Here is a 15,645-nt window from a genome sequence, read left to right as displayed (position 1 = left end):
CATCCCTGTGACTGGATATTTGGGCAATCTCTGTACAGGAAGACAGAAACCCCAGAATCTCATTTCCCCCATACTAAAAAAGTAATTTTAATTATTTTTTTCCTTTCCTCACTGAACGAATATGTTTGTTTATTTCTATGCTGAAAATTTGTGCTCTTTAGTATAAAAGTCCTTACAGAGAAACATATTTTGGTAAAGGACAGAAAGAAGGTATAATGCATATTCAGGAACTGCTTGTGCATCTCTGAAAAACATCTTTAATCTCCTTTCTTGCAGCTCTGGAGCCTCCAGACTTAGTTGTTACTATATTCTTCCCCAGAATTCCTTGGAAAAGACTATATATTTAGGTTGCAATGTCTTAGGGATGAGGACAGTGTTATGTCTTTGCTGATGCTTAGCAAAATGAGGTGCTGATTACTCATTAACAACATAATACAAACCACCATCATAATTACAATAACATCACAATAACAAGAAAAACACTTGTAAAACCCTAGATGAAATATTAGCCCTGGAGTCACACATGCAAATTCTACTGACTTTACATATCGTACTGTCTCCAAACTGCCAATTACAATGTTAATGCAATTAATGTAGAAAATTGTATACACTTAATAGCTATTGTCCATGGTTTTAATAAAAAACGGAGCCACAATCAAGCTGAGGATATGTTAGCCTACAGCCCACGGTACACAGCGGGAGATGCGCGTACTGTGGTACACACCACTTTGGCTCCACGGGCTGCTGGATCAGCAAACATTTACAAGTCAGTTGCAGTGCGGCTGCCAGGCAAAGTCTAGGACAAGGCTCAGACTCATCCTTTTGGATGCAGAACCAGATGCTTTCTCTCCTCAGCTGCCAAATGCCCTCACTTTAACCTCAAATACACTAACACAGCTTAGGGACAACACACAAGCCACCTCCAGCCTCCTGAGCTGGTTACTTGGGTTAGTACTCAGTCATCCTGCTCCTTGCTGCTGCCAGCAGTGCCATGTGAAGTCACTACTTAAGCCAGCAGCATCAGGTAGAGATGGGGAAGGGACAAATGGGAGTAATTAAGGGTCCAACCTCCCAACCTGACCTCAGCTTCTAACAGGCATTTTGTAACAGTAAGAGAAAAGAAAAAAACTTAGATGTAGTCATCAAACCAAATGTTTGTTAAGTACAGATGCTTGGAAAGAGAGAAAAATGAAAATATAAAAATTTACTCTGGCTGGGACCAAAATACACAAGCATCTTCCTGTTAATTCAATTGATGTTTCATTGCATGTGTCCTCAGATAACATCAGCTGTGCATTTTTTTGCTTTGCAAAGAATTTACAAGTTACTTCAAACTATCCACTCAGTAAAATAGCAAGGGTATCCTATTTGTAGGAAGAACTGCCCATGGGAAATCCCACTGCATTTTGGATGTCAGACTCTTAGTCCAGATATCTCCGGAGCACATGAATTCCTGAAATGTTTTGTTGCGGGATGAGCCTGATTGCTTTGCATCTTCAGGAAAGCTTACAGCAGGGTTACCGCCAGGTTAATGAAAAAGCACACAATGTGCGCAGAGATTCATAAACAAGCTGTTATCTGCCAGCACATTTCTAAGCACTTCTTACACCTGTTTCCCTGCAGACCTTTCCACGTCCCTACTTTGTGGGTGCAACTACGCACGTGTAAAGGTCCTATATAATAAATGCTAATGGAGGGTGTGTGCAAATGTATGTCTACAAACATTACGCAACCTCAGAGCAAGGTAATCAGACTCTGCTGCCTCACTTGAGCACTGGGAGAAGCAATCGGGTTTCTCACCTCCTAAGTAGTTTTTTCCACGTGCCTGCGTGCATGCTGGTGTGCGTGCTTGCCTGTGTGCACGCACACACACACCCGCCTGCACAGGCACGCTTCGCCCTTTGTGTCAAGACCCTGAGAAACTGGCTATTCCTTTGTAAAACCAGAAGCCATTAATTTTCCCGAGGGTTTTGGGAGAAGCTGGGTGCGGGGGTCAGGAGGCGAGAATGGCTGTGCTGGCACGGGGGGTCGGGGAGCCGGCAGGATGCGCTGCCTGCCTGGGCGCGGAGCACGGGGCGAGCTCTGCCAGCAGACCTGCCCACCAGCCGTACCCTGGGGAATGTGTGCTTCTTTGGAAGGGCTGGGGGTGTTTTATGCAATCAGAAGCAAGCTGAGCTTTATAAAAGGGGATGTGCGGAGCTGTCACCGGCGGGGGCCCTCGAGAAGCAGCTGGGGGGAGGGGAGCCAGCTTGCTTCTCAAGAATACATCAAGCCCTTGAGGAAGCAGAGTGTGCCATGTTTGAAGATGCAAAGATAATCACAGTGCTGGGAACCGTCTTGTGTAGCGGAGGAAGCCAAACAACAAGAGGAAAGCAGCATATGCTCCTGATTTCGCACAGGAAGCTAGCAGCACCTCCTGCCAAAGTGAGATAAGAAAACTCCCATGGCCTATTCTGGACAAGGCCGTGGTTATCAACCTTAGCTTCACACTGTCCTCACTCTGCTGTGCAGCCCGCTCCCCTTCCTAATGAGTTTCAGAGCCCTCACCTCTATTAGCATACAGCATGCCAAGCACAATAGTGTGGTATATTTATAACTATCGACGGGGAAAAGTTTCCAGGGTAAGAGTGTACTTCATGTCATCTTGATGTATTTCACTGAAATCAAACTACAACGCAGCTCCAAGCTAAAGTCCTGCCTATGAAACTACTGGCCTCAGAAGAAAAGAGGTTTTGTTGTCACCCCAGTGATTTATAGCTGAACACAGGAGCTGAGGTAAGGGATTTGTCTAAGTATTCACAGGACAGGCTTGACCCTCTGTATGATAGATGGTCCTAAATGAAAGCCTTAGACCCAGCTTGTCCAGACACATCATCTTCCCCATCCTGGAGACACTTCTGCAGTTTGCAGTTCAAGTAGTACAGTGACAAATACCAGTGGAAGAGCCTCAATCCCCACATCAGCTGGAAAGATGCTCATCCTCTGTCTCCTCACCTTCTCGGCTCCTTCCTCCCAAACCCTCCTGTGTGACGCCAGAGGCCATTGCAACCTTTCCCTCCTGCAACATCCCATTCAATTTTCTAAGCATTCCTCTTGGCAAAGCCACTCACAGCCTCAATCACACTTTTATTTACTGAGGTAGCGTTTGGCAATTGCACCAGTACTAGGCGCAAGAGGAAGCCACCCTGTCACTGATGGTGACTGTTTTAGAGAACAGTTATCGGCAGGCACAACATTTTTCTCAGTGTCTATCCTTTTTTTAGTGCAGCAATTAATTCCAAGCAGCATCGGGCCAATGTTATTACAAATTCACGTTGGGCTGACTCACATCTTTCAGGAGGTGATGGTGACAACACTAACTTTAGAACAGGAACTCTGGAAATTCCTGGAATTGTAAAGAATGTATAGGAACTGTTTTCCACTTGGAAGTTCTCAAAAAAATCTGAATGACATGGGTCTTGTCTGCTTCACACCTCAGTGTCCAGCACCGTGCGATTGGTAGCACAGGGCTGGCATAGCCATGTGTCCGGGGAAATACTGAGCCGATTTGAGGCAGGAAACAGGGAAAATAGTAGCAGGGAGCATGTACAGATTGTGAAACATGCTCTGTGAGGGTGGAGGTGGAGAACATGTGCTGGCTCACTGCCAGCATGCTCCACAAGCTTTGGCTGTGGACGTGATTCTATGATTTTAAGGAGCTATGGTCCAAGTGTTCCTGCTCTAGGTCAAAAAGGATCAGTTAGAGGTTGAAATGCTGGCCCTGCTGCCTTTGGTGGCAAGTCTGCAGCCAGCTGGGCACTCATCCAAAGCACCTTCCCCAGTATAAGGGTTACTGTGGCTAGGAAGAAATCTTCTACAAATGGTAGGAGCTGGATACATTTTACATCATATATTGTAGTTTGTTTATTTATTTAGGAGCTTAGCAAGGAATGCCAAACAAGAAATCCTGGTGAAAGTGGTGCAGGTTCCTCCTCTGTGTGTCTTACTCACCCCTCTGCTCTCACTGTCACTGGTCCCTACTGCTTTCCAGTGCAGTGTCAACACTTGCCCACCAAAAGCAGATGGGACATCACCAGCCCATTTCACCTCAGACATGCTCATGACTCTTAGAGAGCAGTAATTCTCCTTTGCTACTCCTCAACCTCTGTCTCCAGTGCAGGAGCAACTATAGACCAAGGGCACTATTAACTGTGCTGAGAAGTTGCTCACTGATGAGATGCAGGGTGGCTGGAAGATTTCTCAGTGGCCTCCACACATTAGGTTGGGTTGGGGCCCAGATGCACTGCTCAGTTGCCAGAGTGAGGACTGAGTTGTTTTCTGTTTTGTAGGATGCTCTGTGTCCTTATTGAGGGGGATACTTCAAGGGAAAGTGCATTCTTTAGGGGAGATCCCTAGTGTCCTGAATGCCTCGTCATCCTGGTAAACACCTTTGAAAACAGTAGGGTATATTGCTCTATAGAAAAAGAAAGTGTTTGACAGCTGCACACTGCTTTTCTTGCAATAGCAATATTACGTGCAAATCTACGTGCAATATGATTATCTACACGCAGATAAATGGATAGTGCTCCCCTTCCATGTTCATCCTTTCCAAACATTATGACTTGCCCTGAACTATTCCAGTATGCTACCACAGAAAGCTGATTGACCTGAACGATCTCAAAAGAAGCAGTAAGTTCAACAGCAGCCTTACCTATCCCACTTTTCAACCCTTCATCAGCCTGTGCTCGTATTTCCACAGGAAAAAATCACTTCTACATCTTGCACACCTGAGCACCCTGCAACAGCAGCTATTCATAACAAAAAATACAAATGCCTGAGACTGAGGGTCACCAAAACCCATATTTTGCTTCCAACTTCTTTGCCAGTACTTGAGACCTCTGGCCATTAGGGAATATAACGGTATTTGAAAGTAATTTTTCAGGTGTTTGCACATCCTGAGGTGACCTGAAATTTTCTCACCTTGAGTTTCTTATCAGAAAATTATATTTTGCCTCTTGACCCTCAATTTCCTGCTTCACACTGCTTAACATTCTTCATGAACTCAGAATACCATCATATTTCAGCCAATCCTTCCTTCCTTCCTTCTTGTCCGCCTCCTTTCCCTCCTTTGCTAGACTGTAATCACTCTCATCTCCCGTGCAGTCACTGTGACTCAGCCTCCACTTTCTCGGTCCAAAAGTGACAACCATGTCCTCCACAGAGGAGCTGGATGTTGGCTGGAACTACAGAATTATCACGTAAAGCATGAGGTTTCCACAAGCACCTAGAATGTCTTTCAGTGGGAAAAAGTGTTCAATTTTAGTAGTCTATAGTACGGAAAGGAAGGGGTGTTTTGTGGTTTGGTTGAGCAGTCAGAAAGCTAAAGAGAAAGGCCAGGAAAAGTCTACACACAATGTCCACTCTTGCACTCCGTTTCTGCCATTTCCAGTCTATGTTCCCTATATATAAAGTCCAAGATATTGTTCAGACCTTTCTGGCATAAGTAATTTTTCATGCACAAGTCACTGCTATTAGCTCACTGGACTTCCATCCATAAATTAGAACTATAGCATTCCAAGATCCAGGTATCCCCAACAGCTTACCCCTCATAATACCAAAATTCCCTTCCTTTCCTTTGCTGTCCTGGCTGGATCCTCTTGGCTGTAGAAAGAAGTAAGTCTTTACTATCTATTTACACAGTCCTTAATACTCCCTGTCTTGCTGACAAGCTGGAAGAACAACTAACACCATTTCCATTTGCCAGTGATCAGTGGAGGAGATGAAAGAGTTATTGCTACACTGAGATTGTGTTTTTCAAGATTATTTTTTTTCAGCTTCATTGCAAGTAGGGGTCCGAGAGCAGCTCTGGGCTGACTGGAGCAAGGGACTGGAAACAAGCAAGCAGAAAACAAGGAAAGGATGAGAAAGAATGGAGGGAAACATTTTTAAGGGGAGAGGGGAGTTGATTAGAGGGAAAACAGGAAGAGAAAATACTGGCAGATGTGGATATAAGACCAAGGATCCATCTACCCCATATCCTGTCTCAACAATGACCATAAGCAGGTGGCTGGGGATGAGTAAGAGCAGGACTAACTTCAGATACTTCCTCCTAATACTCCCCCAGTCACCAATTATTATCAGCTCGGGAACTTCCCACAATGGAGGCCATTTCTACACTTCATTTCTCTTTCAAGGCTTTGTGCAAACTTTTTAAATCCCCAAAATCCTCCGGCACAGAGCTTCACAGATCCATTGCATGAAGAGCAGTCTCCTTTTCCTGTTCCAAATTGTGCTCCTCTTGGCTTCATTCAAAGGCCCCTGCTTGAACTGGAAAAGACATACACAACTGATCCTCACACGTGTGTCTTTCATAAGTCTGTAGATCTCTATCATATAGCCCCAAAGTCACCCCTTTTTCAGTCTGCAGAGCCTTGACCTCCCTCCTCACTCGCCCCTCATACATTCCTCTCATTCCCTGAAATTCCTTTGATCCTTTTTTTGCCCCTCACAGTGTGCCTCCCAGTTTGGCTGCATCCTTTGACAGGAAAGGATCAGAAATGCTCATAGTATAAAAGATGTCGGTAGTTTATGGATTTATGTGGAGTTATCATGGTGTTCTCTATTTTGTTCTTTATTTCTTTCCTGGTAATTCCTAACACTGGATTTGCTTTTTGCACTGCTCATGCCTGTGATCACTTTCACAAACCCGTGCATCACAACACTCAGATCCCTCTTTGTGGTAGTAGTGATCAGCCAACAGCCTTTTCACACTTTATTTTACATGTGAAAGCAAGATTGTTTTTTCTTATGTACATCACGCCCACTTATCTTTGGTTAATTTCATCTGCCACTTTATCGCTCAGATACCCAGATTCATATAGTTCTGCATTTCTTCTCAATCAGGCTTCATGCTTAGAAATCTGAATAACTTAGTATCATCAGCAAGCTCTGTCACCTCCTTACCACCTTTTCCAGGTTATTTCTGAACATGTTGACAAGTACAGACCCCAGCACCAGCTCCTGAAAAATTTCACTGGTCGCCTCCCTACGCTGCAGGAACTGGCTGTTCCCTCTTAACCTCTGTTTTCTATTTTTTATCTGAATATCTTTTTCTGACCACGATCTTACCTCATATGCCATGTCTGTTCAAAGCCTTCTGCAAAGGCTTTTTGAAAGGCGTACACGTAAAAGGAAAAAGGATGCTAACTAAAGTTTGTATATTTTTGTAAAAGGTGTACTTGATCCAGTAATAGTACTCCATTCATAATCACTCTTGAGCACACACAGAGTTTGACCCGGTGCCTTCCTTTGGCCAAGAGCCCCTGCTAGCTCAGGAGCAGGTTTCTGGCTACAGGCTGGGACATCCCACTGGTTTGGACACCGCCAATGTGCGGGGCCTCGCTCACGACGTGCAGTCCCCACGTACAGCTTGTCGCAGGCTTTATTGTCTGTGGGCTGGGCTGCAGTGAGTAAAAGATCAAGCAATAACGTCCCACCATCAGCATGACCCTTATGTGATGCCAGAAGCCACTGCAATCTTCCCCTCATGCAACATCCCATTCAATTCTCTAAACATGTGAGTAAGGACAAAAGTGTGATTCTGAGCAGAGCATCCCTGATCATCTGAATTTTACCGTAGAACTTATGTTTTAGGTTTGATCAACGACTGATTAAAAAATTACTTGGGCAGTGTGTTTCGTTTTAAAACAGTTCCTACTAAACTTGAAAAACTTTGATTTAAAGTGATTTGAAAACCAGCAATATTGAAATTGGAAAGCTTAAGCTTCTGGTTCAGCTAAGACCCGTGATCAAACCATTTACAGCTTACAGTGTTACCCTGAGGATAGACTGGGGTAAACTGTACTCAGTACGCAGCATGTATTTGTCAAGCTTATTTATCCATATGTATATGCCAGGTCCGATTCATATGACATTAAGTAAAATACAAAAAATATTTTAAAATTCTGAAATGCTGAGGACAGCCCTACTAGCTGTTTTCAGAGGACAGAAGGTGTTCACAAGCAAGCATTGACCTCTGGCTCTCAGTGGAAGTGCAGAATGAGATGCTTCAGCACACTGCTTGTTCAGGCTGAAGCAGATCAGATGCTGTTTCACTCCTCTCTTTTGGCTTCAAACTCTCTGCCAGTCCATGCTACTGCAATGTACTCTCATGTCTGTCCTCTGCATTTTTTGAAAGATATGTTGAAAAACACAAGGTCTGATTGTTATTTATGCTAATCTATTTCCCCAACCCTAGCAAAATAAGAGAATAGCTAGCTGTTTTGCCTTTTTTTTTTTTTTTAATATACCCATTCTAAGTACCTTTACTAGATCACTGCAAGAAAGATGATTTTCTTGTATTAGAGAGTGGAAGGCATGAATGCCACCAGCCAGATCCTCAGCCAATGTGGATTTAGAGCCGAGGATCTGGCCACATGTCAAATTAAACAAAGGCATTTTTGAACTACCTGTTTATTAATGGCATCTGACCTACTTTTACCAGTGCTAAGGGCTCAGACTTCCCCTTCCCGAAAATAGAAGGTGGCATGGGGAACAAAAACAGTCGCTGTGGACAAACTAATGGGCATCGATGTTTGCAGACACCCAACAATTAAATTTGGGTGGTTCAGTACATTTCTAATTAAGTACAATTAACATTTGTTCTTTATTTGTTCATTTTACATACCTCACTGATGTTCCAAATCTGGTTTCCCCTGATAATCTATCCAAGCACATCCTAATGATTCTGCCTTTCAATCCCTTATTAATACACTGACATAGACAATGCAGAAATGCAATTAGACTGCTACGCACACATGGCCTGCCTCCTCTTTCACTGGAGCTGGTGGGAGTCTGGCCATGCACTTTCATTACGGTACTTCCAGTCTTTCTGTATCTCTGCAGAAGTTTCAAGGAAAACTGCTAGTTTTTGCCTCCAGAGATCCACAACATGCTCCTGTTCTTCCCTCTGTAGTGCTGGAGAGTTATTCCTATAGAAAATCATATGTGTGACCCTGCAGACAAGCCTCAAAGGGATGTAATATTCCCTTCTTATCACACTGTGTTAAATCAGTAGCAATTTCAATGAGGACCCACACACATCAGAGCGCTACAAATGTCACGGTTTCCTGAGATTAGCTCTTTGGCAGCAGTACCAGCTTAGGCATTGCTACACAGCCCCTGGTCCCTGCTGCCTGCTTCTGTCCTCAACTTCACGTATCCAGCCCTTCATTCCCAATCCCACCATTCAGGTGGTTTTACCACCAAGTTCATATCCTGACTCTATAGTAGTCAGGGAGGCAGAGAATCAGGGACCAGTTTCTCCAATGACTTTGGTTTTGTAGGCATCTCCACAGTACCATTTATGTTTCTCTTTCCCTCATACACACACACACACACAGGAAAAAAAAAAAAACCAAAAACCAACAACAACAAAAAAATGCAGACTGGTGTCACAGCAGGGTTGGAAAAATAATAATCCAATATTCAGTTTGAGGATAAACAAAACCGATAGTTCAAAGAGAGAGGGAAGCAGCGAGGCGATAGGAAAGTTGGAGCACCCAAGGTAAAATTTCAGCGTTGTATCTGTTTGCAGTTTCTGAAGGGCCGATCAGTCAAGCCTTGGGCAGAGCACGATGAAGATGTCTCTTGAGCTGCCTATATGGAAATGTTCAGAGAAAGAAACTACCCCAAACGACACTGCACAACCGCTGAGGAGACCAGTGCTTCCACTGAGCAGTATCAGCATCCCACATGCCTTTCTTGGTAGGATCTGCAAGGCCAGTTTAAGATAAACACAAATCTGCTCCAGAGATTCAGACGAAGAACAATTAACATCAGGCGTTCCCAGCATGCAGATGCTCACGCTGCAGCCTCCGAGCTGATCAGTTTTAGGTGGAGCCCAGCCTGGCTGGCTCCACAGACCCTCGGCGTGCCCTGCCGCTGGCTGCCCCTCCGCATGCCTCTGCTGGCAACCCAACCTCAGCCAAAAGGAGGCCAGAAACAACAACTCCAGGGCAGTAGGGAAGGGGCCAAGGAGGCTGATGGACACTGCAGGACAAGTGTCCCACAGGCTGCCTTCTGCTACAGCCACTGAGCAACCAGGGGCTGCACAGCCGGGGAATGTGTATGCCAGCTACAGAGCAGCAGAGCAAGCTGCAGTAAGATAGCACTGGGAAAGTAAAGTAGTATCTTGGTCATTTAAGAAAGACTAATCTGTAATTTTTTTAATTGCATTTTATTTTAACTCTCATTGCATCTTCTACTGTTTTTGCCTGCCATCTCTGAATTTACTAGCTCTGTATAAGCTTTTAAAACCCCAAAACCATTACTTTTTGCCCCAGACAGTTTTTCTTGACACTTCTATGTTTCCTTGCTGGGGTGAACATCAGAAGAGAAGGTTATTTAATGGCAACAGAGTTGGTTTAAGCAATTTCAGCAGAAAATAAAGAACAGGAAATTTTAATGTTGGTCGCTCCACATTCCAAGAAGTCACATTTGTTGAGCAATTTTACAGATTTTTTTAATATTTTTTTTAAAATTTGCTACCAGGAAACTATGGAAACTGTTTAACTTGGCTGGCCTCCTGTTACCGGCCTGAATGAAGCAGAGAGAAAAGTTATGCAAATTGACTGTATCAATCACAAAGCATTAAAATATATCTGCATTTTATTTAAAAGCAATGGAATCCATTGAGGTATTTTTAGATTTTTTTAAGTAGAAATACTGTCTGGAACAGAAACTGAAAGAAGGAGCCAGATAACCTAATGGTTTCTATTAAGGAGCCCATAGGCAATAGTGTTTCAAAAATAAAATCTAATTTATCCACTAAGTGTCATTCCCCAGCTTGCAGTGATAGTACTCAAGTGATGTCAAGTTAAGCACATATATAAATCCTGGAGCAAACAGGTCTGTGCACTGCAAGGTCTTCGCAGCAACAGCATCTTTTTACTCAGTGCGCATTCTGTCCTGTGGCATGAGACTCAGAGACTTGATGAGACTCCCCACTGCCAGACACTGAATAACGGTAACCTGCGGGGATTTATTAACTTAAGGTACAAGGTACATCTGTGCACAGAAATAGGCACTACTTGAGCACAAATAGAACAACATTTTAGCCTTGGAAACCTAATGTTGGGCAGGTAAATCCAAAGAAATGTTTTAATGGCATAATAAGATATTTTTTTTTTTTATCTGCTGCACAAGCTAAACGCACCTTAAATCTGTTGTTTAGGCAAACCTCCCCCTACATGAGGAAAGTATAGTGAAATAGGTGGGATTTAAGGGCTCCCCAGTTCTTCAGCAAGAACACTCGAACTGGCATAGCCATCAACCTAGGCGAGGCATGCCAGCTGCCAAGGTAGTCCACTCTTGCTCCCTTCTTGGAGCAGGAGACAAAATGTAATTATCAGGTATTTCTGCCTTTCTGCAATAGTCAATTGTCACCATATTATTCAGAGAAAGTTGTTCCACACCTCCTAGGGAAAGCATTAAAAATGGTGTTCTGCAGACTACTTCAATGAGCATTTAAAAGAGAAGGAAGGGGAGGGGGTTAAAGAGAATCGGCACAGAACAATTATGAAGGCAATTTGGAAGCAAGTCTGGAAACAACCTTGTAACTGAGCCAATAGCTGATTCAAATTGTTACATTTCTCCTTTGATCACCTGCTCAAACACACTTCTAATTAGCATTTAATTGAGTCTACAGTTTAGCACATTATTAAACACCTGCTAGCGGATATTAATTTCTGTTTCTGATGACACGCTCTCCCGTGCTGCAGTGCAGATCCCTGCCTGTTAACAGCAGGAAATATTTGACAATGGACGAGCACCACCCCAGCTCCCAAAGAAGAGCCAACTGTTTTATCAGTGCCGCACTGTGATTTCAGCCCAGGGTATGCATAGATATATAAACATTTGAAAGAAACCAAAAGATTGAAACTTTGCATATATGCCTTTCACAGGGTTTTTTCTACTTAAGAAGTACTGTGATTTCTCTTCTCTTACACTTTGCACCTATGAGCAAAAATAAATTAATACTCAGAATTTTGCGACTTGTCCTTCGAAGGTAACTGAACAGATAGAGTAAATGCAGCCCTCACCTGTCCTCGGAAAGCAGAACCTCAGGTTATACCTATTCCGGCAAAAGGAGAGATTGCTAGTGCCACCTCTTGGTGAGAAGGGCACAGAAGGCCACCCATTAGCATAGTCCCAAAGCAAAGTGTAACTGGAAAAACTGCGTGCGCTTCTAGGGAGTGCTGACCGCTGTCTCACTGGTCACAAAGCACCCTTAATTTGAAATAACAGGTTTATCCTATTTAATTGAAGGAGGTGTCTTGTATCCCTGCAGTTAAGCATGTGATTAAATGTTTGGCTGGATTGCCGCTAAAACCCAGTGCTAGGAAAGCATTAAAGAAGTTAAATCCTACGTGAAGTGATTATCTTCAACTGAAGCTGAGAAAGTGTTGGTTCCTAAACGTTTGTTAGGTTTTTCAATATCTTCATTGTGCTGTGATCCAAATACCTTGCATGTTTGAACCTTCTGATAGCAGCTTAATGCTATTGCCATTGTGGAGGTTGAATGTTAATCATTAAGACTGTGCCAGATTTCATGATGTGGGAAGAGCTTTGGATAAATGAGTCAACGCACAAACTTGTAATTGTAAGAAACAGATTTCAAAAGAAATCTTAAATATAAAAAAGGATTAGTTAAGTGCCACATCAGCATCAAGTAAGCTTGTATGGTGCCATTTGTATTTCATCCTGTTGAAATATCATCTGGAGAAAGCTTGGCCCACTTGGCTCGCTGAACTGAATCTATGAGCCAATGTATTGTAAGAGAATTCAACCTTCATAACGGAAAGAGTCTTTAAGATAGTTTCTGTTGAATTTCAGAAGAAGTCATGCAGGGAAATCATTGTGTGTGGAGGAAAGCGTGGTGGAAAGCATGGAAATCTCCTCCGTGAGAAAGCATGTGAAGTTTGAAAAGCATTATCTGCAAGGCTTCCCTCATAAAAATTAAAAAGCAATCATCACCTTTAGACATTGCATACATGCATAGCAGTGAACTGTAAATAAACTTGTGTAGCAATACAAAATAACAGCTCTGCCCTCCATTTTCAAATAATGATGCAGAAAAAAATGCAGTGCTTGCATGTTTACTAAAAAATACATGGATTAAAGTTATACAAACTTTACTAACTAAGCATTGGTCATGGCAAGCTTTATTCTTGTAAAAAAGTAAATATTTAGATGTAATAGTAAGGGAAGACATGCTACACGTAAGGAAGGAAGTTGTCCTACCTTGTTTTAGAATGGTTTTGTCTACAGGGATACCACATCCATGTAATTTTAGGCTGAGGAATACCATACACTGTACATGTCAGCACTTGTTTGCTGCCCAGTAAATACAGGTTGGGATCAGGGAATGATGACACAGCATTTTCATATATCTGGGGTTTCACTGTAAAGGGTAAAAATTAAAAGCAATTAAAACCAGCTAATTTCCAGTGTATTGCATGATCATGAAAATGCTACATTTCTGCAGGGTGAGTAATAAGAAAAATCCCCAGGAGAACAAAGGAAAACAGCAGGCCTAAGTGAAGTCAGATGAGCAATTAGTAACACATTTAAGTCATCAGGAACAAGTATTTGACTGTGGAGGACAGAAACCCTTCTAACGAAAACCAGCGGCTGTCTTCTGATTGCAAGATGGGTCTGTCACCCTGCATATGGGCCTTGGGTTTGGGTCCATGAAAGCCAGCAAGAAAACCCACAATGACCTGAACAGTGCAAGATCAATAAAAATCTAGCTCAATGAAAATTTAGCATTTACATGTTCAGGAGAAGAATGGGAACATATTGTAAACTTACCATTTACTCTAAGGGTGACTGTAAGGTTCTTAGACAAGTTCCACTGTCGTATGCTCAGTATTATAGTGTAGTTTCCTGCATCTTCCTCGGCAACATCCTTGATGATTAATGAATAGTCTTTAACCATGTACCGAGCACACTTTTCAGCAGCAGGTAGTCCATCTTTTAACCTGTTTAAAAGAATTCCAGAAATCAAACTTTTGAAAAATAATGTTGCTTAAACTGCCTGTGCTATTTCATTTCACAACATTTCTTGATCTTTGGGCAAGGATTGAATTTACAGTCCAAGATTCTGTTTACCAGAGGTTTATCCTTCCCTTACAAATAAGATTGCTGATATTTATAAAGCACTTTGGATAATACCTTTGTGTACATTAAAATCAATAAGGATCTGATAGAGTATTTGAGAGTTGCTGAAAACCACAACTCTCTCTCTGATGATCCCAGTTTTCCATGCTTGTGCCGCCATTTAGTCTAGAAGACAACCATTTTGGCTGAAAGTCATTCACACAAATAAAGGTTGCATCATCCAGAGCTGACCATTTCTCTATGACCTCAGAATACATCCTGGGACAAAGTATTACAGTAGCCTAAGCACAGCTGTGATTTTAGGAAGAGGAAGAGTAAGGAGATTAGATAAGCATTTAAGAATCAGATATCCTGCTATCAAGTGAATGTTTTTAAAGATAACAGAAAATGAACGTAGAAAGTACGAACTGTTGCTCACACACAGATGAATCCTGAAGAAGCACAACACTTGTCTTCAAAGTCTAAAATACAGTGTGGAGCACATTTTGGTAGGTTGCTGTATGAAGATTGACATGATGTTAGCAGAAGAGTGCAACATAGTTTCACTATCAAGAAGGACTTGATTAAAATGATTCACAAGTTTTAGTAAGTATTTACGGAAGATTCTTGCTGTTATTAGAGGAGGGAGCACTAAAAAATGGATCATAAAAATGTATTTAGGCATTTCACTGGACAGAACCACTGAGTAGATGAGGCAGAAAAAGCCTCTAGAGATCACTTAGTCCAACCTCCTATTCAAAGCAAGGTCAGAATGTTGTTCAAAACCATTTCCAGTCTGGTTTTGAGTATCTCCAAGGATGGAGACTTCAGAGTCTCTCTGGACTACTTGTTCCAGTGTTTTACCAATCTCAGAGTGATAAATAAATGAATGAATAAATAAATAAATAAATAAATAGATCTTGTTTAAATGGATTTTTTTGTATTTCAGAAATTTTGCATCTGTATGTGTAGTCAGCAAGCCCAGCCACTAAAGAAACAAAATACTGTACAAATGGCTAGCATCAGCTACACTTTTGCCGCTTAATTTTCCGTGTGGAGCCATACATGTAAAGGTTTTGTAAAATAAACCAAAATGTTTGCAGCAAAATTCCTGCCTGTGAGTATCATGGACACTCACTGTTCATGTATGTATGATTTGTTTTCTTAATCAGTCTTGTCACAGACCCTTTGTTAAAGTGCAATGAGTTGAGCCAGAGCTACTGGTGTTTAAAACTATTCAAATGAAAAAAAACCTTGAGATCATGAATAGATAACATTGTTTTATATGAATGTGGTTTGGGTTAATACAAAAAACTGTTCAGAAGTTTTCTTAGCACAGTGTATGTAAGCCAAAGTAAATGCTCCAGTCACTAAAGTAGATCTATAACCTGCAGATCACTATATAATAAAACCAGCTTCTATGCTTTTTTAATAGTGCATGTCTGTATGACTCGAGTCAGTCAATTATTTTAATGAAAATCTTTTTTTTCTTTCTCCTACTGTCTG

The 15,645-nt window shown here is 42.2% G+C and overlaps 1 protein-coding gene across 2 annotated transcripts in view; it reads right to left on the bottom strand.

The window, feature by feature from the left end:
* The window catches only part of FLT1 (fms related receptor tyrosine kinase 1), a 117,695-nt gene that overhangs the window by 65,265 nt on the left and 36,785 nt on the right, over positions 1-15,645 (bottom strand). For both annotated transcript variants that reach the window (XM_040583401.1, XM_040583402.1), the window contains exons 9-10: positions 13,852-14,021; positions 13,282-13,441 (exon numbers count right to left, since the gene is read on the bottom strand). In XM_040583401.1, the coding sequence (XP_040439335.1) occupies positions 13,282-13,441; positions 13,852-14,021 (330 nt within the window). The remainder of the gene's footprint in view (positions 1-13,281; positions 13,442-13,851; positions 14,022-15,645) is intronic.

Source organism: Falco naumanni, chromosome 2 (genome assembly GCF_017639655.2).
Source record: "Falco naumanni isolate bFalNau1 chromosome 2, bFalNau1.pat, whole genome shotgun sequence".
Lineage (NCBI taxonomy): Eukaryota > Metazoa > Chordata > Aves > Falconiformes > Falconidae > Falco > Falco naumanni.
The sequence above is the reverse complement of the archived record's forward strand: the minus strand, read 5'-3'. Positions and strand labels throughout refer to the sequence as shown.